The sequence below is a fragment of the Tachyglossus aculeatus genome, chromosome 23 (assembly GCF_015852505.1).
Source record: "Tachyglossus aculeatus isolate mTacAcu1 chromosome 23, mTacAcu1.pri, whole genome shotgun sequence".
NCBI lineage: Eukaryota > Metazoa > Chordata > Mammalia > Monotremata > Tachyglossidae > Tachyglossus > Tachyglossus aculeatus.
In genome coordinates, this window is record NC_052088.1 from 22,615,286 (window position 1) to 22,640,842 (window position 25,557).

The 25,557-nt window shown below is 40.4% G+C and overlaps 1 protein-coding gene across 5 annotated transcripts in view; it reads right to left on the reverse strand.

Moving 5' to 3' along the window:
- Window positions 1–7,561: 7,561 nt before the first annotated feature.
- The window catches only part of MEF2C (myocyte enhancer factor 2C), a 175,501-nt gene continuing 157,505 nt past the window's right edge, over window positions 7,562–25,557 (reverse strand). For 3 of the 5 annotated variants that reach the window (XM_038765868.1, XM_038765867.1, XM_038765866.1), the window contains 4 exons: window positions 23,651–23,780; window positions 22,633–22,768; window positions 11,989–12,249; window positions 7,562–10,757 (listed from right to left, as the gene is read on the reverse strand). In XM_038765868.1, coding sequence (XP_038621796.1) covers window positions 12,024–12,249; window positions 22,633–22,768; window positions 23,651–23,780 — 492 coding nt within the window. In that variant the 3' untranslated portion in view covers window positions 7,562–10,757; window positions 11,989–12,023. Of the gene's footprint in view, window positions 10,758–11,988; window positions 12,346–22,632; window positions 22,769–23,650; window positions 23,781–25,557 lie in introns of all 5 variants that reach the window. The other 2 variants (XM_038765865.1, XM_038765864.1) reach the window with 1 other exon arrangement.

Consider the following 25,557-nt stretch of genomic DNA (forward strand, 5'->3'; position numbering starts at 1 on the left):
AAATGGGGATTAAGACTGTGAGCACCCCGTGGGACAACCTGATCACCTTGTAACCTCCCCAGCGCTTAGAACAGTGCTTTGCACATAGTAAGCGCTTAATAAATGCCATTATTATCATTATTATTATTATTATTATTTGTTAAACATTTACTTAGCCAAGCACTATGCTAAGATCTGGGGTAGATACAATTCACTCAATTCAATAGGAGAGCAGCAGGAATTAGCAGAAAGAGCAGGAGCCTGGAAGTCAGAGGACCTGGGTTCTAATCCTAGCTCTGCAACATGTCTGTGATATGACTTTGGGCAAGTCATTTCACTTCTCTGTGCCTCAGTTACCTCAGCTGTAAAATGGGGATTAAGACTGTGAGCCCCATGTGGGACAGGGAATGTGTCCAACCTGATTAGCTTGTACCTACCCCAATGCTTGGAACAGTGCTTGGCACATAGTAAGTGCTTAACAAATACCACAATTATAATTAATATTATTATTAATACGATACACCAATATTAATATTATTACTATAATCTAGCTGGGGAGATGATACTAAAATAAATTACAAATAGGGGGCAGCAAGGGAGTATTGAGATAAGTACATCAATGTTGTAAGTGTGTGTAAGTGCCCAAGTGATGCAGACATGCTGAAGTAGCAGTAGTGGGGTTGGGAGATATGATTTCAGTAGGGCTTTGAAGATAGGGACAGTAATTGTCAGCTGGATGTGAAGGGGGAGAGAGTTCCAGGCATATGAGAGGGTGTGAGCAGGAAGTCAGCAGCAGGACAAACACAAATGACAACCTTGTTAATTGTTGTTCCTTGTCTAAGTGAAGGCTACCAATATATTGGATTGAAATTCCCTCCTTCCCTTGGCAGATCAACAAATGATCATTTGATTGACCAGATTTGTTCAGATAAAGTGTTTTGCTAATAAGGATGCTGACTGCTCTGGTTTCATGCTAAAAAAAAATACTGTCCGCATCATACTCGCTGGATTATCCCAATTTTCTTTTTGTCATTTAGATCCAGCCTCAATCTTAATTGTAAGGGGAAGGCCAAGGTATATACTTTCCTTCACTTGAGACCAGACAGAGGAGCCAATCAACCATTGGATGAGATTCAGCTTTTAGTATGATGCTCTGTACACAGCAAATGCTCAGTAAATACTATTGATTGATTTAGCTGTTTGGCAGAACGGCAGTAACAATTTGACCTCATAAACTCTCTTTTGTCCAGTGTAACTGTTTGCGTTTTGGCAACTGATCCAATTTGGCCATACTGCCCTACAATCTTTCTTTTTTACAGGTGACACATACACACACACACCTGCACAATTTTGCTATCAAATAGCTTTCAAAGGAACCTACTGATGTGAAAAAATCCTTCTTTGAAAAAGGTGAAAGATCCATTTTAGAATGGCATAATACCACCATTCAGCAGTGTTATGGCAACTGAATGCTACTCCAGGTCAAGCTCCGGTGTTGTAAAGGGAATCTGTGCTTTTTGATCAAAATAATTACCACTGGACAGGAGTTTTGAGTCTCTATGGAAGCTATGCTTACATGAAAAATGAGTTCTAATTGGAGCTCTAATCCTGTTCCTGCTGTTTTCTAGTTGCGTGACCTTAGGCAAGTCACTTAACTTCTCTGTGCCTCATTTCTAAAATAGGGTTGAATACATGTTGTCCCTCCTCCTTAGCCCCACGTGGACTGTGTCTTATTCAATTATAAAGTCCCTAGCCTAGAGCTTAGCACATAGTGCTGGGCACATTGTAAACCCTTAACAATCACCTATTTTACTTTCATCATCATCATCACTACCAAAACCCAATGAAATGTAACAAAATTAACAATGACTCTAAGCAACTTATAAATATTTCCACCCAGACACAAACGAAGGAAGTACTGATTGCTTAGAGTCAACTGACTGAGGACAGCAAACATAATAAGGCACGGCCAAATTGGGCTGGACAGAAAGAAGGGGAACACCCAAGGTCAGAGAAACTTGTAACCAATCATCTAAGTCATAAATTAGGTCTCCTCCTCCGGGGAGTCACTCTGACTGGAAAACTGAATTCAGAGCAGCTAACTCTCAACATCAGAGTCGCTGCCATCTGAGTGTGGGCCTTACTGGTTGTCTTACTCTCTTTTCTGGGATGTTCCTTGTACCTGGCTGACCACAATGCATCCATGTCATTCTGCAATGCCAGTAAGGTGTGGCTAGGGTGACATCAGGGTGACTAGGCATGGAAGGGGGGCCTGGAGATTTTAGGTCCGGTACTGCTTCAGAATAGAGTTGCTCCAAAAAATCAATGTTCCTCCCCCACTGGCATTACACAGATCTTACCTTTTTATTTTATTGTGGTATTTGTTATGCACTTTCTACTTGTCCAGGATCGTACGAAGCACCGGATTAGGCACAAGAGAATCATGTCGGACACATCCCTGTACTGTATAATAATGATTATGGTATTTGTTAAGCGCTTACTATGTGCCAGACACTGTCTGGGGCTCATGGTCTAAGGAGGAGGAAGAACAGGCATTTATATCAATCAATCAATCAATCAGTCGTATTTATTGAGCACTTACTGTGTGCAGAGCACTGTACTAAGCGCTTAGGAAGTACAAGTTGGCAACATATCCCATTTATATCCCATTTAACAGATGAGGAAACTGAGGCCCATAGAAATTAAGTGACTTGCTCAAAGACACATAGCAGGCAAGGGGTGGAGCAGGAGTTCTGCATACAGTAAGCACTTAATAAATAGAATTGAATGAATGAATTAGAATTCAGACCCTCTGACTTCCAGGATGGTGTACTTTCCACTCGGCCATGCTGTTCCTTATTTCTCTCTTTCCAGTGTCTCCTCGAAATATAGCAATCAGCGGTGGTAGTCTAGTTGCAACTAGACAGAAAGACCACATACCCTTCTCCCTCTTCCCGCAATTTAAATCATTTGGAAAATTCTGGTAGAAGGCTGGCTTCTCTGCCAATAGTGGGAAAGCTCAAACCTATCCCTGAAGGCAGAGGGGAGCTGAGTTCTCCTGAGAGCAGAGTGAAGGGCAGTCAGGCTGTTGGCTGTGATGAATGCTCTTGCCTGCTTTCCACAGATCCACCAGAAGAATAGTTTCCTGTGGTAGTAAAACTCTCTCAGCTTAAGTTACGGTGGGGTAAAAGGGAGGTGTGCGTGAGCTAATTAAAGAGTTATCTTAATCTGAATGTCTTCAGCCTACCTGTTTACCCTTACCTGGAATTTATTTCAGCATCACTCTCCCACCACTACATGGCAAAGGCAGGTGTCTACTAATCCTATTGTACACACTGTAACCTAATGGAAAGAGCGTCAGCCTGGGAGTCAGAAGACCTGGGTTCAAAACCCAACTCCGCTACTTGCCTGCTTGAGGGACCTTGGGCAAGTTACTTAACATCTTGGTGCCTCAATTTCCTCATCTGTAAAACGGAGATTCAATGCCTGCTCTCCTTCCTGCTTAGATTGTGAGCCCCACATCGGATAGGGAGTGTGTCCAGCCTGGCTAACTTGTATCTAGTCCAGTGCTTAGCACATAGAAAGCACTTAACAAACACCACTATTATTACTTAAGACTGCGAGTTCCACATGCGACAGGACCTGTGTCCAACCAGATTATCTTGTATCTGCCCGAGTGCTTAGACTTGTAATAATAATAATAATGGCATTTATTAAGCGCTTACTATGTGTAAAGCACTGTTCTAAGCGCTGGCGAGGTTACAAGGTGATCAACCTGATCAGTCTCAATCCCCATTTTACAGATGAGGTAACTGAGGCCCAGAGAAGTTAAGTGACTTGCCCAAAGTCACACAGCTGACAATTGGCGGAGCCGGGATTTGAACCCCTGACCTCTGACTCCAAAGCCCATGCTCTTTCCACTGAGCCACTTGTACTTGACACACAGTAAGTGTTTAACAAATAGCACAATCATCATCCCAAGCTAATAGTCTAGAGCTCTGCATAGAGTAAATGCTTAGTAAATACCACTGACTGATTCCAGCCATTTCCCAAAAGGAGCTGATAGGTAACCATTTGCCAGGCCAAGCTAAAGCTCTCCGACTACCAATAGCCTGATCAGTCTTGAACCTCAGCGACCTTAAACCATAGCTTGTAAACCTTAACTCTGGCATTTTCTTTTGTGCTCTTTTCCAGTTTGTCATACTAATTAAAACCTGACTTTTTGCTTAGCTGGTTCAGCTACAGCTCTCAACTGGTGGGAGCTTGTAATAATAATAACAATTGTGGTATTTGTTAAGTGCTTACTACGTGCCAAGCACTATACTAAGCACTGGGGTGGACACAAGATAATCAGGTTCCACCTGGGGTTCACAGTCTAAGTAGAAGGGAGAACAGGTAATGAATCCCCATTTTGAGATGAAGCAACTGAGGCACAGAGAAGCTAAGTGACTGGCCCAAAGACAGGAAGTGGCAGAACCAGAATTAGAACTCAAGACCTCTGACTTCCAGGACACAGCTCTTTTCACTAGGGCAAGCTGCTTCCCACATCTGCCTCAATCCCATATTTCCCTTGGAAATACCAATCACTCTAATATTGACCTAGTCTAATACTCCTCAGTTGGAACTTGAAGGTATGACGCTACTGTTACTTAAAGGCAAGGTAAAGAGATGGTTCCATCCACTTCTCCAGAAGTCTGCAACAATAAGGAAAGAGGAACTGACTTGGGAGACAGAGAATATCACAAGGGAGAAGAGGAAACAAATTATTCCCCTCAAGACTGTAAGCTCTTTGAGGGTGGGGATCATGTCTACCAACTCTAGACTATTGCACTCCTTCAAGCATTTAGTATAGTGCTCTGCCCACAGTAAGTGCTCACTAAAAACCATTAATTGATCCTGTAGAGACGACAAAAGGGTCACAAGCCAGATATGTTGTCAACCTTGGTCAATCGATCAATCAAAGTTATTGAGTGCTTACTGTGGGCAGAGCACTGTACTAAGTGCTTGGGAGAGAATAATATAATAGAATTGGTAGAGATAGAGAAGCAGTATGGTGTAGTGGTAGAGTATGGGTTCTTCTGGGAGTTATAAGGTCATGAGTTCTAATCCAAGCATCACAGTCTGCTGTATGACTTTGGGCAAGTCACTTCATTTCTCTGGGCCTCAATGACCTCTTCTGTAAAATGGGGAATAAGACTGTGAATCTCACATGGGACAGGGACTGTGTCCATCTCAATTTCCTTGTATCCATCCAGCACTTCGTACAGCGCCTGGCACATAGTTAACAGCCTAACAAATACCGTAATTATTATTACTATTAGCGACGATCCCTGCCCTTAAGGATCTCACAATCTAGTTGGGGAGACAGACAGGAAAATAAATTATAGTTAGAGGAAATAGCTGAGAATAAAGATATGTACTTTAGTGCTGTAGGTTCTGGGGCGGGAGAGGAAGAAGGGTATCAAAATGTTTTAGGGATACAGCCCTGAGTACATAGGCGGCACAGTGGGGAGGAAGGATAGGGTGGAGAAATGAACCTTGGTCTGATAATAGTATGAGTTTCACTGTCTCTGACTGTTGGTTGAAGATGTGGCATTTAATTGAAGGAGTAGGAATTCATAAAGACAGACTAGCAAAATACAATTAGGAATTTGACCAGAAATTCAGGACTAATAACCACATAGTATTATGTGGAGACACAGCACTACATGTGCTTGAATCGGCTTCACGGTATGTGGTTATGGAGCAAAAAAGTCTGTATTTACAGTGGAAATTGGCGGGTGGATGGGAAGTTTAAATTTGTGGCTAAGTGGGGTTTTTGATTACCTGGGTATTCTTCCCCTCTCATTAGTATGGAACATTCAGAGTTGGATGAATTTGGAACAGTAAGTAATCAATTTGTATTTTTAAGGTAAACACGGACTAGGATGATTTGGTAGGTCACAACAACTGCCTCTTCTTTTTGGAAGAAAAAAGTTTCAGAGTGGAGCCAAGATTTTAACTCAGTCCTAGGATGAAGCAGTTTTAAATGGGAAGAACTATAACTATCTTATTTTGACATGGCATGACTTTTATATGTTCTAATTACAGTTTTTGAAGTAGTGATGGCATGGTGGGTTATATCCACTAGGACAACTAGTTCAGAAGAGAGAAGCCTCTATTCTCTTCATTTTATTGTAATTTAAGCTTCAGGGTTAACAAAGAGAACCTGCCAGAAAGAGGATATAGCACTGTCAGTGTGGATTTTTTTCCCCATGATCCCTAAAAGTTAAGGGAATATAAGAACCCAAGAACATAAAAAATGCCACTGCTGGATCAGAAAATGGTAACAGGATGTTTGGAAGAATCACGTGATGGTTACCCTCCTTGACACCCACTCTAACATCACTAAACCTCTCTCTAGCGTTCCCTCTGGAAATCTATTGTGGATGCTCATCCATGAATTTATCCTAAGTCCTCTTGAACTGGCTAATATTTTTTTGCCTGACAATATCCAATGGTAACAAGTTTCATACGCTTAAGCTGTCAGTGTTTTTTCTTTACCTTTTTATTGGAAGCCTAATTTCTTTGGACATTACGAAAATTAAAATCGATTAGCGTGTAATCCCCATTACACCTATACTCTGTCTTCCCAAGTGCTTCATACAGGGTTTTGCACACAGTAGGCACTCAATGAATACTACTGATTAATTAAAAATCCATCTTAAGGTAGACTAACAGCTGGATTGTCAGTTTCCACAAAAGATGGATATGGTGTTTCCTCAGATCTTTTCTTGTACTTAGTACTCCAGAAGGCGTTAAGTAATCTCTATCCCTCCTTTCCACAGTATCACTGAGGGAGCACAGTATATTATTCACTGCAGAGCACTTTATTGGGTGCCCGGGGAACATATACAACAAGTAAAGCACTTGGTCCTTCACCCTGTAGGCTTACAACGGAGTGGCTCTTTTCTGCAGTTTGGGCAACTCATTAATGCTGATAAATAATATGGTGATATTCTCCTTGATCATTTGGGAAAAGAGACTAATTACCAAATAGCTCAAATAATCACCAAACGAATGTGAGCATCTTGAAAACAACACTTCTCTTGTAACACCAGCACCTAGCTTCGCACAAAGTAGGTACTTAATGAATACTATTTCCTCGATCCCCATTACAGGGCTATTAATGCACGTGCCACCCAGAGACTATAAAAAGAAAGAAACATCTGAGGAAAGATTCCCACCTCTGAGAGGAACCCATCTCATGGCTGTGGCTCTCCCATTATTTTTTTGCAAGTCGGGACCAGATTACGTAAACAAAGTTCTGTCATATACTGAAACTGCAGGCTCTTTACACCTGACAGATTTGCTCAATAAGCACAACCTTCCCAAACTGGGATTCAATTTGCAGCCGATGCAAAACAGCAGCGTGGGCATAAATAGGTATCTTTGTGGCTACCATCAGTGAGTGAAATTTATAAAATCCTGAAGGAGTGAAGCCACCTGAGATATGCTTCCTCTAGAAGTTGCTTTATAAGATGCAGTAATATGGAACATTTCTGATAAGCAAAGCATTAAAAAAAATGCACCACAGACACTGTATCACTAAGAAAGCCAGTAACTTTACTGAATTGTCTGCAAAATACAAATTATACCTTATTTCCAGCAGGAGAAACTTTTGAAAATTTCCCATTTTTTGTTCACTACAGACAGCTGAATTAAGTCCCTTGAGATACACAGATGTGGTTTAACTTAGTTATAACATCTTGTCATCTAGTGGCGACAAAGTCCAGCTTATGCCGCTGTGAGCCTCTAGTTAATATTTGTTGCAAATGCTTGTACTGCCCTCATTTACAAGTTACTTTTGAATTACTGTCATTTAATGGAAACAAGTCCCCAGAAGAAGAAAAAAGAAGAAAAAAAAAAGGATACAGCAAACCATCTGAAGCAATCCAAGTGCTATGCCTACAGTGACCCAGATCTGCATTATTCAAGAGGACACCGATACTGGATTAAACGAATAAGCAAAAACAAAAAAAAAAATCTGTCATTCAACTAACCTCTCTGAATCTCTGAATCGAACTGAGGTATGGATCAATTTGAGGTATGAGCAGGGAAGGCAAAATGCAACACCTGATTATGAAAATAACCAAATAGACAATTTTGATGCAGCAGGTGTGTGTGGCTCAAAGCTTGGATTGCTCCACATCTTTGGTTAAAATATATTAACAAAAGCCTTTTATTACATCTACAGTCTGAAGCATTCTAACAGATACCAATATTCCATCAGTCCTTCAAGAGATCTGTAGTGGCAGGAAATTAACGCCGTAAAAGTGACGACATCACAGCAGATGGCACAAACAGGAACAGATGAAGTATGCCATGTTTAGGCAACAGCCTTTATTGAGGTTTCAAGTGGCTTAAAAAAAAGAAATACAAAGCATCTATTTTCTGAAAGACAAGAAGAAGGGGGAAGGGAGAAACACTGTTACATCTAAGTTAAGTTGGGTACGTAAGTTAAGACACACTTACAGGAGGGCTGACATTCTTGTTAAGAGTGTATTGGCATTATCTTTAAAATTCTCACGTTAGCTAACCTGAAAACAATCTGAGGATGACAGGTATTTTCATATTCATCATTACAAAACAGTGAAATTCCACCCTTGGGAAAAAAATAAGCCATTTTGTTATAAAACACAACTTTCAATAACATCGAAATGAAGAGCCTCCGTGTGAAAGGCATCAATGCATACAATATACAGGTTGTGCAGCTTATGTATATCATATCATTGTCACCAGTAATTAAGCTTAATAATGTTACAGAAAATATCTTTAAAAATAAGGATTAGCTATAACAATACGGAGCTGCGTAAAATGCCACTTAAGGTACTTTAACTTGCAATGAAGAATGTTGCCTAAAATGTTACATAGCACGGTTATGTAAAGTAATACTCCCTCAGGGCTCTGCCCTAACTCCTTAAGTACAAAGGAATCACTGTGATAAACCAAGATTAGCTTTGCAAAATACAATAAATGGTAAATTACAGATAAAGGTACAGGGTAAAGATAGACAGTTATTGTTTACAGAAAGTGACTCATCACAATCCAAGTTGTGCTTCTTCTCATTAACTCCTCTTAAAAAATTCTCCGATTACCCTTTCTCTACTTTGCCACTACTGGATACGAATCTGGTAGAGGCAACAAGAGGGATGACTGGCATCCATTTTCAAGTGATTCTGTTCTTTGCGTTCTTCGAAAACCATCGTCAGAAGGACTGAAAATAGCCAAGGCAACACGTTCACCCGGGCTTGGCTAGTTCCTTAGTTTCCTTTCTACCACTGCTCCTTAGAAACTCACTTTTCCTTTTTCCTGTGTTGCTGAGGCAAATTGCAAGGTAAACTATTTATTAATATGGCTATTCTTCATATTTTCATCGAATGACCCCTTCCCACCCGCTGACAAGTTTCTACTTACAATACTGATAAACCCAAGTGTTCTGAAATGACAAAGCACATTTGTGATCTATTTGCATATTTTATACACATTAAGTTCAAAATTTTCAGTCTGAGAATAAAAGAATGGGCTCATGCTCAGGGTGAGGAGAGTGGTTGGTTGTGAATCAATTGCGTTTGCTTTTCCAAAATAGATCAGAGGCCCTGTTCTGATCAGTCTGTGCACAAGCACTGTTTTTCTTCCATGTCCCAGAGACCCCCTTATGAGGGATGGAGGGATTAGTTGAATAGTGTTCTCCTTAGAGAACCCACAAACCAAGGCAAATGAGCAGCTTAGGTGGGTATAAATGAAGATGCACTAATCACCAACTGGGGCTTTCCAATCCAGCCTGGCAAAAGGAACTGAACAAGTCATAAGTTTGGGGACCTAGCTAGTGACCATCCCATTTACTGGTTTCTGTCACCCAGCGACAGCCTGCAGCAATGAGATACACCTAGCCCCCCTACATGAGAACGGCATGGGGGTGGTAGAACTACATCAATAAAACCTATCTACGCTGAGGCCTAGACCGCTATTGCTTCTGTAGTATTTGATGAGCGTGTCAATGCCAGTAGTTGGGAGCTGAAACGAGATCTTCACATTCCAAAAGAAGGAAAACTACTCCTGGCGTCTGCCCCTCTCTGCCAAACTGAAACTACTGTTGGAAAAGAAAAAAAAATAAATGCGACGTAATGGCATTAGCTTTTTAAAGGAAAAAGGCCCAGGGGACCCATCTGAACAATGACCATTTTTTTAAAGATGCAGATTTTAAATGAATAGAGAATGGCTTCTAACCGCCTTCGCTGTAGAAAAGCGTATTTGACAAGAGAGAAGACTTTCAAGCCCTATATCAAAATGCTACGTTTTGCGTATCAGATCCATGGAGGATGGTTCAACAGATGCCACTACGAGGTCAGAGAGGATAAGGATTACCCACAAGCAATTTTTTCTTGCCCGCTCTGTTTTCAGCAGTTCCTTTTCCTTCATGTTTTTGCTAAATCCATCGAGCAACGGTATTTACTGAGCTCCTAACGAGTGCCAAGTCCTCTGCGAAACGCTGGGGAGAATACGACTGCACATGCGCGGAACCTGTTCTCTGGACTGACCCCACACTGGTTCCTGGAAACTGGTACCCCCTCCCCTCCCACCCCCCACATCACATACCCACTGTCCTGGCTGGTTTTCAGAAAGCACCTCAAATTTCAGCAGGGAGACATCTTCTCAGGAGAAGACGAGCCATGTTGTGACATTTACGCATTCATTTAACAAGCTGCCCGGTGCACAGGCGGGATCGGAAGAGGGCCCTGCATTTGATATGATGCCCCAAATCGAATGAAAGAACTAATCAGTATATACAATGGATGTCAGTTCACCCAATAGGATGCAAACACAGTATTAAAAATGACTTTAGTTGTCAAGATGTGGTCAGTTTGAACCCCACAGGTTTTCCTTTTTGACAGCTGACTCTGAATTTGTAAAATGTATGCAGAGTAAAAGAAAACTGAAAGAAAATAGTTACTTAAATGTGCAACTGCACAAATATACCCCCTTCCCACTATTAAGATAACAAAACTTCTGCTATTACCATAATTATTATATATATTAGAAAGCTATACACAAGCATGTTAATTTCACAGATTTTTTAAAAGATTCTTAATATTTTATATAATTAGAAATACACATTTCAAAAACAAAACTTCTACAAAGAGAAAACAGTTATCTTGGTTAGCAAAGCATGGAGTTCTTCATGGCTTAGGGTAGTGCTTTCTATACAAAACGTCCCTTTTGTTTGTTTTCTTCAGGACTGTTTAAAATATTAGCGAAGCTATCGAGAAAAAAAAACACATTTTGGCTTAAGTAAACTACAAAAAGCCACAAATGCTTTGCAAACTCTGTCTTACTTTTTATATGAAAATAAGCAAAATGTAATGTACATATTTTTATACTTTTATTTAATAAGTGATGCAGACCCAGATTTTTTTTAAAAATTGAATTAGGTTAGCCCTCAAACTCCACATGGTGAAAGTATGGTCCTCTTTTAAATGTCTGTGAGCCTTACTTTGAACGTTAGGTGACCTAGTCTTGTTTCTAACATTTATCAATGGCCACCCATCGCTGGGTCTGTCAAAACATCTATACATTTTCTATATGTTGCATAACAGCTGCTTTCTCTCTCAGTAAAGATCTGCCTCTTCTGGCAAATGTTTCCTTTTGTCTATTTACATGTAAATAACGTTGAACCTGCAACATGACACTATCTATTGTAACATACATTTTGCAAAGGAGCACAACAGTGAAAAGAAGTTAGCCTTAAAATCTATTTTGTACAAGGGTTCTGTTGTACAACTCAAGTGCTAGGCTTATCTCAGCATTTCTGTTTATCCTTATACTGTATCACTGAGGCAATTGAAAAGTACTTTTACAAAACAGAGTACCTGACTTTTTTTTTTTTCCACACACGGCACATATAATGCATATCGACCCTTCTCCCCCCCGCCCCCCGCCCCCTTCCCCGTTAAGGTATAGCACACACACACTGCAAGAAAAAAAACTAGTAGGTGATCATTTGATCATGTTGCCCATCCTTCAGAGAGCCGCATGCGCTTGACTGAGGGACTTTCCCTTTCGTCCGGCGAAGGTCTGGTGAGTCCAATGGGGGAGTGGAATTCGTTCCGGTGATCCTCTCGGTCGCTCCCGTCGTACGAACTGCTACAGCTGCTCAAACTGTCAACAGGAGATCTCCCCGCCTCGTGGCGCGTGTGCTGTGGGTATCTCGAGGGGGTGGTGGTTCGGTCTCTAGGAGGAGAAACAGGTTCTGACTTGATGTGGAGGCTTTGAGTAGAAGGCAGGGAGAGATTTGTACTCTGAGATACATGAGTGCTAGTGCAAGCTCTGTAGGAGGAAAGGAAACCCAGTTACAGATGGAGGAGGCCTGGGGTCCCCCAGCAACGCACAATCACTCACAGAAAATATCAGCTTAAAGACTCGCATGGAAACCACGAGGAGGAGTTGACCGAGAAATACCGAGGTCTGGTGGACACTGAGGCCTCCTTTGCACAATCAATCAAGGTCATGTTGTTGGCTCTAGGGACGATCAAATGTTGGACATTGCCAGCTTGGTTTTCCCTTTGCCATGAGAAGATTTTGAAGAACTACTGAGGGGCTCAGAGCTGTTATGTGGAGGACCACACCCTGACTGACCTATATCTACCCCAGTACAGTTCCTGACACAGAAGAAGTGCTTAATAATCATAATTAGGAGGATATTTTCTGCGCCTCGGGCAACAAATTTCCTCACCGGTCTCGCAGTGAGATTTTACGAGCCAAACCGAATTCTGTGGGTCAGACTTCTTTGGTTTCATAATTTTGGCATTACTTTTATATGCATACACCGTATCAATCAACCGTATTTATTTAATGCTTACTACATGCACAGCACTGTACTAAGTGCATGGGAGGGGGCGGTACGACAGAATTAGCAGACACATTCCCTGCCCATAATGAGCTTACATGCATTTATTTGTAATGTGGTACATCACCTTTACCTAGCGTGAAAGGATTTTAAGCATCTGATGAGGAAGCCGGAAACTCGGCAATCTACTTAACTAATATATGCGATTTCAGTGCAAAACTGGTTTCGAGCGTGGATGTTCAAGTTGAGAGAGCTGCCATTTCCAGCCCTGCTCCTCCCTCCCTTACCAGTAGCAGAAATGATGATGATGATGGCATTTATCAAGCGCTTACTATGTGCCAAGCACTGTTCTAAGTGCCTTTCCCTGCCTCCCTGTAGTGGTGGGTAGGTGAGGACCTGGGCCAAACTGGCATTCGGTACCCAGACCTGGGGGAAAGACAGGATGAGTGCAGCTAAAAGTAGAGCTACTTTCAGTGCAGTAGTGCCACCGGGAATGGGATGGCTTCACGGGCAGAGCTACTACAGTATTGGACATTAGAGTTCTTTTCTTTAAGCCATCCAATATCCTTAATGAGGTCACGGAGGGTCGGTTTGCCGGGGGCCCTATATAACCATGTGAGAATGGGGCTGGGAGAAGATGGGTGATGAGATCTGTCGATAGTCGGAAGATTAGTTTAGATGCACAGAGATCTTAAGTGCTGACAGACAAATGAGTGAGGGCATGGAGGATGTTTTCTCCCATAATTTAGTACAGTGGGGGAAGGAAGGGACTACTTCCTCTAGACGTTAAGCTTCTGGAAGGCAGGGATTGTGTCTACTAGCTCTAGAAGCAGTGTGGCTTAGTGGAAAGAGCACGGCCTTGGGAGTCAGAGGACATGGGTTCTAATCCCAGCTCCACCACTTGTCTGCTTTGTGACCTTGGGCAAGCCACTTCACTTCTCTTTGCCTCAGCTACCTCATCTGTAAAATGGGGATTAAGACTGTGAGTCCCACGGGGGACGACCTGATTATATCTACCCCAGCGCTTAGAACAGTTCTTGGCACATAGTAAGTGCTTAACAAATACCATTATTATTATTATTACTGCATGGTACTCTCCCGAGCACTTAGTAAAGTGCTTTTCACACAGGAAGTGGTCAGTAAATACCAGTGATGGATTGATAGCTGGGAATCCAAGAGTAGGGCTACAGGGTCTACGAACTGGTGATGCTGTCCACAGACCAGGGGCATGACCAGAAGGCGGTACCTTCCTGAGCCCTAAATACAGTGCTCTGCACATAGCAGGCACACATCAAATACCATTGATTGAGGTGGGGGGATTCAGTCCTCTCAATCTACTGGCAGTGCTATAGCCATGGCTCAGTTCCTGGTCCGACCATTCCATGCTCTGTCGGGGCATGGGAGAAATGTGAGGAGTAGCCAACAGTTACTGCTTCCTCCTTCTGGAAAGGGAATGGCAAGAGAGAACTTGTTGCAAGAGAGAATTTGCTTTTCCTTGGAAGCTCACCAGGGTTCACTGAAGCACCCTTAGGAGCCTGAATGAAAAAAAAAATACAACTGATGAGGCTCTAGCTTGTCACTTCCTGATTTTCTCTTTCCTTATCATTTGTCAAGCATTGGTCATGTCCTTAGGTCAAAGTGAAAAGCTGCATGTCTAAAAACTGTGATGCAGAGTTTTGTAACTTTGGACCTGGAAAAACAGAAATTCACCTAGCTCATCAGAGTTGTAATAATGATGATGATAATAATAATAATAAAAAATAAAAATTGCTATAGGCTAGGAGAAATCAGAAGGGACATTCTTGGTATGATTTTGAGGGTCCTAAGATAAAAAAACTGATCCACTAGCCTTGATCCACAGTCTAGAGTACCGACTTCCTTTGTGGGGCCCACTGTTGGGTAGGGACTGTCTCTATATGTTGCCAACTTGTACTTCCCAAGTGCTTAGTACAGTGCTCTGCACACAGTAAGCGCTCAATAAATATGATTGATGATGAAGATGATGACGGGGACCAGTGTAACTTGCAGGGTGTTTAAAATTAAGGCAATGGAACTTTTCCCATCAAATTAGAATAAAACTGGAAAACAGAAGAGGTTGAGTGAGGGAGCCTCTTGTTTTATACAAAGAGACATCCAATTCCAACAACAGGAAGCCAAGCTTCAAGTCTGAGCTGCTATTCCATTTCCCAATTAAAAGGACAAAGTGCTATTTTTTTTTTTTTATTTTACTCTACGTATGTGGGCATGCACACCTATCTGGGAGAGCGGGAGAGACGGAGGGGTGGTGTTTTTGTGGGACATGACATAAATGTGTATGAATTTGAAAATAGAAATGAAATGGTTTGACTGTGGGTGATGCTTTGTACAAAGGCACCACCTACTGGCAAAACATTTCTTTTCCTTCTCTCTAATGTACAATCAGCCGAAGGAACCAGTGAAAGGGATTTGGCCTCCTCTGCCACCAAATAATAATAATAATGGCACCAAAGGAGCATACACTGAGATAATGAACTGACTCAAACTACCTCTACCTACTTGTCGTCAATCTCGTGTAGTTTTTAGAGTCAGTGTTCTTCTTACTATCCTCCCTAGGTCTCCAATTCCCAGGCTTCAAAATCAGGTAGAAATGAGGTCCTTCCTTAACTCCTGCCCCGCCAAATGAATCGAAAACCGACAACTCGTAATTTGATCTTTTCTAAAGGAGGGACATTTAATTTTGACTTTTGGGCAAGATATTTTTAACTGGAACCGCTTGGGTCTGAAAGGCTATTGACTCGAAATTCATTAAATATCTCTAACATCATACATGTTTAATACTAGATACCTACTAAGAAATGGGAAATAATAAATGCTGGGCCCATATCCTCAATTTTGGCTGGGCCTATATGTGCAAAGTGAGTGGTTGTCTGGTGAATTCAAACAGTGAATAATCTAAGCAACCTTCTAAGATGGCAGAACAACACCACCAACAATAATAATAGTAATGGTAATTATTGTTATTATTATTAACCTTCTCCATTCCCCTCTGCCAGACTTTTTTACTTAGAAGTTTATTTAACTTTAATTCTCCACATTTTAATTAACCTCATTCTGCCTGTGTACAACCTTAAGGCATGTGAAGTCTCACCATTATTTTCTTCCTTAAATGTTTGTTTGATTTTTTTAATGGTCTCAAATTCATTCATTCATTCAATCGTATTTATCGAGTGCTTACTGTGTGCAGAGCACTGTACTAAGCGTTTGGGAAGTACAATGTCTAAGGATCCCTTGTTCTATATTTTGTTTTTATTTAGTCATATTCGTAAGGGCTCCGTAGATATCTAGCCCTTTGTTGGGTAGGGACCGTCTCTATATGTTGCCAACTTGTATTCCCAAGTGCTTAGTACAGTGCTCTGCACACAGTAAGCGCTCAATAAATACGACTGAAAGTAAAAGGAGGGTTTCTTTCAAATACAGCATTAAGGCTCATATGGTAGTCAGAGAAATACTACTTAAAGGCTGATTTAAAATCAACTAAAAAAGTTTAGATAATATAAATGTGGCAGGGTGAAAAATCTTTATGGAAAATTAAATAGGCAAAAAGGGAACTGCTTCTCACGTGATGTTAGCTGCATTACAATTCATCCTCCATCAATCAGTGGTATTTATTGAGTGCTTACTGTGTGCAGAACACTGTCCTAGGCACTTGGGAGGGTGCAAGGTCTAAGATACAGAAACATGATGGCACAATGGAGCAGCATGATCTGGTGGAAAAAGCATGGACTGGCGGGTCACAGGACATGGGTTTTAATCCCGGCTCCACTACCTGTCTGCTGTTTGACCTTGGGAAAATCAGTTAATTTCTCCATACCTCACTTCCCTCATCTGCAAAATGGGGATTCAAAACCTGTTCTCCCTCCTACTTAGACTGTGAGCCCCATGTGGGATCTGATTATCTTGGATCTAGCCCAGTGCTTAGTAGAGTGTTTGGCTCGTAGAGAGTGCTTAGCAAATACCACAATTATTATTATTATTCTTACAGAGTAAATTTAAATAAACATTTTTCCTGCCCCAAGAAATGGAATGGAAGACAGCAGAAAATCAATTTCTAGTAAATGCGGTTGGGAGGGTTACCAGCTGATTTCAGGGATAGAAATCAGTAGGAAATTTTGTCCATAGAAACCCAATTTTCTTGGACTACTTCTAGATGTGAGTGTGTGTGTGTGTGTGTGTGTGAGAGAGAGAGAGAGAGAGAGAGAGAGAGAGAGAGAGAGAGAGAGAGAGAGAGTGTGTGTGTAAACCAGTCTGATATAAAAGCTCTAAGTCCAAGTGGAAAGTCATCAGTTCCTACTGCCACTACATTTAGAACTGGAAAATACCTACTTTTCCTCTTAGTGGTAAGGTATTAAATATGATTGGGCATTTAGATTCCATTTCTTACTGCCGCTAATACACTATACAAGAATATCTGACTTTTAAAAAATTAACCGCCTAGTGCCCACAACATCCAGTCACAGATTAAGGTTCATGGCCACATCTTTAAAATCAGCTTTTCATTAAGATTTTCAAATTTTAAATGACACCAGAAATCCAGTTGCCTTTTAAAGTATTATGAAAAGTACCCAGAAAATGAGGGGTATTTCCTGTGGAAAGCCCACCAGCCTTGGTGGGCCTTAAAAATAATTTCACAGGAACCAACCAAATTTGAAAAAAATTTCTTTAGTTAGTCACATAAGCTACTTCACTGATGGGGTATTCTGCTACACATCTCTACTTCCTATGCAAAGCACCTACTGATACATGGGAGGTAACCATTAAACTGAATCACTTTGGATCTTTGCTGGCAAAAATCAGATACCAGGTAGCAAAGCATAATTGTAGATTCTTAATAAAAATACATTTCCATTAAAAAATATGGTTTTATTTTTGGCAAAGTGCAAATTTTAATTTAATAATATTCTTTCAAGCACAACAGACTGTTAGGTAGCTTTCCCTTTTGTTTCTGGCATTTTGAAGGGCTTCTGACATAATGAGTTCTTTGAAACATGGGATGGCCCAAGCAATCAATGGTATTTACTGAGTGCTTATTGTATACTGAGCACTTGCGAGAATACAGTACAATAGAGTTGGCAGACCCAATTCCTGCCCACAAGGAGTATCCAGTCTAGAAGGGGAGACAGATATTAAAATACAGTGTATCCCTCCGTAAGTGTCCCTATAGAATATAGGTATATCTACATAAGTGCTGTGGGGTGACTATCAAGTGCTATATGCGTACGGATCACACTAAAAAGAATGCTGTTAAAGATCTGTGTCCAATCTGATTTGCTTGTATCCACCCCAGCACTTAGGACGGTGCCGGGCACAGAGTAAACACTTAGCCAATAACCTCAACTCTTATCTGCAGGATCTACTGAAAGTTTTGTGAATCTCTTTTCTATGCCTAATGCACACTCGACGGCCTTAGCGGTGCCATTTTTGAAAGTGAAGGATAGGTGTGAGGCTAATTAATTCAAATTAAAAAGGACCTGCTTTGTTCAAATCAGGCATTTGACACTGTTGCAACCTTCTCCCAAACCCTTCTATGTCACCCTGACTTGGTCATGTTGTTTACCCCCTCCGCCCCCCGCCCAGCCCCACAGCACTTTCGTGCACATCTGTAACTTATTTTATTTAATTATATTAATGTCTGTCTCCCCACTCTAGGCTGTAAGCTCACCGTGGGCAGGGAATTTGAATGTGTCTGTTCACTGTTATATTGTACTCTCCCAAGCGTTTAGTACAATGCTTTCACACAGTAAGCGCTCAATAAATAAGATTCTATGAATGAAAGAACTGGATAGTTGCAACAGTTAAAACCTTTGGGGATTAGATTTGAGGGATCAGGTAATTTGAAAGCAACCTTAGCTTAAAGTCATTTGCTTTACTGATGGCAACCTTCAACTGTCTAACCTATTTAGCTTTTATTATGCTCTAGGTAAGTTAGGAAAAGCAGGTAAAAGAATATTATGATGTTGTTTGTATGTGTATATGTGCAAAAGAAGAACTCAAATTGTAAATTTGGGATGGCTGAATGGTAAAAGCTCAGAGACCAAGAGTTTAAAGTTCACGGAAAACTTAAATTTGAAGATCTGTGACAAGACATCTCTCATGAAAAAGAAACTTTTGTCCTAAGTCAGTGACACTTTCCCCCCTAGACAGTTCACTCCTTTCTCGGTGATCCAGTTCCCCTAAAGGCTGAATTTCATTCCCAGCACAATTCATGGAATCATTTTCCCCAACTTTATCGATCTGCAAGGAATAAGGTTGCTGACAGGCAGATAGCAAGTGGGAAATTGTCAAATGGGGCATAAGGTTGGATAAAGACTTGTCAATAAATATAAATTAAATCTCATTCCTATTTTGAAACTCATACCCCTTTCCTTGTTACACAATCATGTCAGCCTCCCTCACACTCATGCATATAACTACTACCTTATTTAACTAATCATTCATGCTGTATGATGTATCTATTATCTCAGTCTTTAACTGATGGATATTTGACCATTTAAAATGTCCATCTGCCTTTCTCATTAAATTATAAGCTCCTTGAGGATGGGAACTGCTTCTTTTACTTTATATTAATTGTTGTTTACTTTTATATATTGATTGTTAATTTACAATGATAATTTCCTAAACACCTAGTAGAGCACTCAACAAATGCTACTAAAATTATGATTATGATTCCTTCACAAAGAACATGTGATTATTCAATAGGAACCTTAAAATACTGCTCACAATAATTAGGGAACTTTTGATCTAGACTGCTGGCAAATAATACTAAAGAAAAGTGTTAAATTAGGTGAATATACAATAATCACCTTTTTGAAATGACTCTCCTTTTTTTAAAAATTGGATTCACAACTGATCATTTCAAAACTTTTTCCTATTGGCTTATTCTATTCTTGGTTGAAATTCCTTAAGAAAGTGTATATGTCAATGAATTAATGTCTCTTTGGCTAGTGAACATTGCCGGGGCAGTGACAAAGGTCCCCGATTAAAGAGAACATTGTTGCGGCTATGTCCTTTAGATCAGTTTGTGTACAAATAATTTTTTCAAAGCAATGTAACAGGTTTAGATGAGTCCCAAGGTTGCACTTGAATATACTTTGCACAAATGCCAGAAGGGCTGTGAGAATTTATATTTTAGAGTATCTGAAAAATAAAATTGCACATGCGGGAAGTGCTTAAGGGATGAAAAATACCTTTTTTCACCACCAGCTGTAACACTGGCCAATGCAATTTGAAAGTAGCTTGATGGCCTATTAGAAATGAATTTGCGCTAGGGGTTAGCACTTTTATTTTATTTTGAAATGACTGTAATTAAAAAAAATCCTGGTGGATTCCTTAGCCAGTGGTGAACTGGGTTTGTGTTGTGCTATCCTCTGACTGCTTCCAGTGTCCTCCAGGAAGACCTCATTGCTACTTGCCGTTACTTTTGATTTCCCTGCGGGAGCAGGCACTAGTAGACACACCCTGGGCCCCAAGACCCCATAAAACCAAGGGTTTCAGAGTCCCTTTAGCTGCCCAATGTCAACAGATCCCAGTCCCAAGGGACAGAAGGCTACCTTGAGAACTGTTTAAACACCTCGTAAACCAAGATTGTGTCTGGCCTTGTGAGGGCTCCACTCTGCAAGAATTGGGTTTGACTGTTTTGTCTTATGTTGCTATCCTGAATTGTTGATTTGGTAATTTATTGTTTTGTTTTCCCCCTTAATTTTTCTATCTTTAGATTGTGAACCCCTGACCTTACCTTCTTTGTTTCCTTTTTATGTGCCCCAACACTTAGAACATAAACACTTAATACCACTACTACTATTTGGATGATCAACTGTCCTTTATAAGCAGTAATCATAAACATGTTCTTTTGATACCCTTTTATCTACAGTAGTTTATTACAGTTTTAAATTGTGAATTAAAAAATGGAAGGTCCTAATTTACCCTTGACAATCTTCCCGGATCTTCTTTAGAAAGAAGAGGGAGAAATGCCCGACTATCACTGGAAGCTGCACTGCTGACTATGTGGGTAGCTAGAAAGCTGTTTGCGGGCATAGATAATGGCCAGAGGCCACTGCAACCTGCAAAACCTGGAGTTTGGTACTTTTGCTCCCTACATTCCCTTCTTGTCCCCTCGGGATAAGGAGATGGTTGATTAATTTTTAGATTTTTTAAAATCCAAGGATTCTCTTTTTCCAGATAGTTTTGTTCAGTGACTCAGTCATGGGAAACTGTTCCTCGTCTCTTGTGCCCTCCATGTCCACTGAATGAACCTCAAAGAAAGTAAGAGAGACTCTTAGGATAGCCGCATCACCTGTCAATCCAAACTATTTTTAAGTTTGTCTCCTCTGAGTGTAAGCTCCTTGTGGGAAGGGAACATTTCACTTCTTAATTCTGAATTTCCCAAGCGCCTAGTACTGGCACTGCACTAAATGAGCACTCAATAAATGCTGCTGTTGCTACTACTGCCACCACCACTACCACTATTACTGCGACTTTTAAACACATGGGGTGGAGATGAAGACTGCTGAATTTTGTGTAGCATGTGTGTTTGTTAAATGTATAAAATATATACATTGATTTCTGACACCTGAGCTTCCAATTTATTGAAGCTTTACATGAGATCAACATGAAAAATAGGGCTCACCCTTAAAAAGTCAATGAGAAAACTATAAAGAGGTTCTGTGATCTTTTTTCTAAATCAGCCCGTTTTTTCCAAGTTCAAAAAATTACACTTTATAACTCTAGATTTCATCTTATTGCAACAGAAATGGTGTCTAAAAATATGTACGTTCCTTTCATAATTATTTTCCTAGATATTCTTTTAAAAATCCCTGGTCAGCTGGTGCATGGCGAAGTGTAATTACAGAAGGTTATAAAATTTGGTCAAATAAATTATAAAGAAAAATTTAAGTTGAAAGCACATTCATGACCAGCTAAGCACAGCCCCCTAAAGAGTCCATACAGATATGTGATGCAATAAATAGTTTTAAGAAAAGGGTGACTTCAATACTGATCAATTTCCGCGATCCAAAGTAGTAAAACATGATAGCTGCTGATCATCTTTTGCATCATATTTCCTTTCATTTACAAGTGACTTTTTAAGTACATCAGGAGATATTTTATACTGTAAGTTCATTTTGGTAAATGAAAATGTTAGCGGTCCATTTAAAAAGACTGTTCTATTACGCTACAAATAGCACTGTAGCTACTTTGGCGGCTATGGATTCACCGTTTATAAAATAAGAAACCCGGGAGAAATCATTCCTCTACGGCAATTTTTCAAAACTACCACTGGAGGGCAGGAACACACATCTTCTAAACATTCAAATTGTGTTTTTGGGTAATTAGGCTATATTTCATAAAGTAATTACAAATTCACAAAGCTTGCAGCTCAGTAGAACAGATGGGATAGATGGTTACTCTGTGATCAGAAGATCTTAGGGAATTAAAGTTAAAACTTTATTTTGACCTTATTTATCCTAAGGTGTGCTTCCCAAATACAGAGAAACTTTGACGACCGATGACCCAAATCCGCTTCATTCCAAAGAGGAATGGTGTTTGGAGGGGAAAGCAGCGGAAAGCATAAATGTTTTATTTCATATTACACTGGTATTGAGACGTTCTACTGAAGTAGAATAAAACGATAATCATCCTTGACAAAATGATCTCATATACACATTCAGAAGCTGCTGAAACTCCCTGAGAGGATTTTATAATGCAAAAATGACATTATAGGTAATATCTCTTACCCCAGTTGACTGAGGGCAGACGGAGGCATGTTATGTAGATGCTGCTGTTGCCAGCCAGTCACTGAGCCCAAATGAAGAGCACTGGCTGTGTTAAACCCAGACAGAGATGATAAATCAGCATTACTCAGTGAGTACTCTGCAATGGGAAATAGAAAACAATGGAAAAATGAATTCATTTAGAAATGACTAAGCTCTGACTGGCATCACTCATGCTTACTTTGAAACGAGTTCTCCTTAACCCTTTCATCATTTGTAAATGCTCTAATCATATCTTTTAAATCTCGATCTTTTAAAACTGGATGCCAACCCAAGGAGGGGAAAAATACATTTATAGTGGAATCAAAGCAGGCTGCCTGAGTTCTGTTTTTAATCACCTTTTTATGATACTGGCTTTTAAATCTTTTTTCTGAAAAGCTGAACTAAACAGGGATGGGAAAAATCTTGACTGTTCAAGACTGACTGCAAACTGAAGACCTATCTCCTTAAAACATAGAACTGAATTATTATACCTGTGAAAAATATAGCAGTATGAAAATAGAAAATTCCTCTACAGTCCAAATTTCTAGAATACACTATTGGAATACATCACAATCCAGAATAAACCGTTCATATTATTAATTTTAATAAATTTAGATTGTTTAGACATTTTAATAAACTTTAGACTGTAAGCCTATAGTGGGCAGGAATCTCTGCTAATTCTGTTGTATGGTAATCACCCAAGTGTTTAGCACAGTGCTCTGCACATAGTAAGCACTCAGCAAATACCATTGATTGATTGATTAACTACAGCTGGCTTTTAAACAACACAGCACATATAAGGAGTGAAGTGTACTGAATGAATTTTACTTAAACAATGGAATGAAAAGAAGCTTCTTGCTTTTCCCAATCTGGACTCATAGTGGATTTTTAATATGACTCAGTTTCTCTAGGTAGAATGGGGATTCACTAGTGTGGAGACTTTGCATACATTGTTTTCTTACAATGTTATGTACTAGACACACATTAGGAAGATACTCACCAGTACCATATGTTGTTGAAATGGCCGATGGGTATCCTCCCATTCCTTGCCCTGGCAAAGTAGGAGTTGCTACGGAAACCACTGGAGTAGCCAACGACTGAGCAGACTGGGAGTTATTTATCCTTTGATTCTTTTAAAGTAAATAAAAAGAACGTTATTGATTACGTATCTGATTTCAGTATTCATTCCGTATATAAAATACAACTTGATACAAATTCCATGAAATTAATCATTTAACATGTGCCTCTATGAACCCTGCCAACCCTATCATTTACAATCCTTCAAGAGACCAGCTGTCGCCATAGTAACCCATTACATCAGTATCGCCTAGGCAACCGAACTAGTAACAAGCATGATCGCTTTATTACTTTACTGGGGGTAAAAAGCAGACCATGTGGAAAACTGATGAAATCTGAATACTGTATTTCCATTGTTTCAGTCTTCATTTAAGTGCAAAAAAAAAAACTGTATTAAAAATCAACAATAACGGATTTCATGCGGAGCTCGACAAGCAGATTGGGCAACAGTGAGAACTAAACTCTGATCAGTAGATGGTGCTCTAGCCACTCCATTCCTTTAAACCATGGCAAAACCAACTATTTTAGAAGGCAAGGAAAGCATTCAACATTTTTCTTTAACTCCTTACTGTCAGAGGCCTCAAGGTCCACTTGACTCTAATGACTAGATGACGCAGAATTAATGGAGCAAACAGAAAATCCTAACAATGACAAAATACCTTCTAAGATAAACTCTAATCAAGGACTTCCCCATCCTCCTCGCCCTACCTCCTTCCTCTCCCCACAGCACCTGTATATTTGTTTGTACAGATTTATTACTCTATTTATTGTACTTGTATTCTATTTATTTTGTTAATAATGTGCATTTAGCTTTAACTCGATTTGTTCTGATGACTTGACACCCGTCCACATGTTTTGTTTTGTTGTCTGCCTCCCCCTTCTAGACTGTGAGCCCGTTGCTGGGTAGGGACAGAGTCTCTACCACTCGTGCTCTATCCACTACACCAGGAGTGGGGAAGTGGATTTCTGATGGGGGCTTGCTGCTCAAGGATTATCTACTGCAGCAGCACCCAAACGTTGGCAGCCAGGGAGAGGGAAGACTATTACAGCTTGTCCTTGAGCAATTTTGCTAACTTGTACTTCCCAAGCACTTAGTACAGTGCTCTGCACATAGTAACCGCTCAGTAAATATGATTGAATGAATGAATGACTCTGACTCTTCGTCAGAAGCATACTACAAAAACAAATACAATAGAATGTCAATTGTTTGGAAGTTCTTAGACAATAGAGAGCTGGATTAATTGCTAAGTCTTCCTCTACCTTCTTTCCCTTCTCCTTCTCTTACTGTCTTAGCTGACAGGTGCTTTGGTGGGGCAAGGAGAGATGAGGGCCTAAATCAGTATGGATATAGGGGCTGCTGCTGCTGCTACTACTGTTTTCAACCCAACTCCTGACTGTGTCCTGGCCAGGCCAGCTTAGAAAATACCCAAAAACAACGGGAACATTCCCTGCTGCACGTATTAGCTGTTCATCCCTACAGTGGATAAGCAGCACGGCACAGTGTCTAGAGCACAGTCCTGGGGGTCAGAAGGTCATGGGTTCTAATTTCTGCTCCACCACTTGTCTGCTGTATGACCTTGGGTAAGGCACTTCACTTCTGTGGGCTTCAGTTACCCCATCTGTAAAATGGGGATTGAGACTGTGAGCCCCATGTGGGACAGTGATTGTGTCCAACTCAATTTGCATGTATCCACCCCAGCACGTAGCACAGTGCCTGGCACACAGTAAGCCCTTAATAAATACCATTTAATAATAATAATAATAATTCTGGTATTTCTTAAGCGCTTTTTAAAGCAGTATTTATTAAGCCACGCACTGTACTAAGCGCCG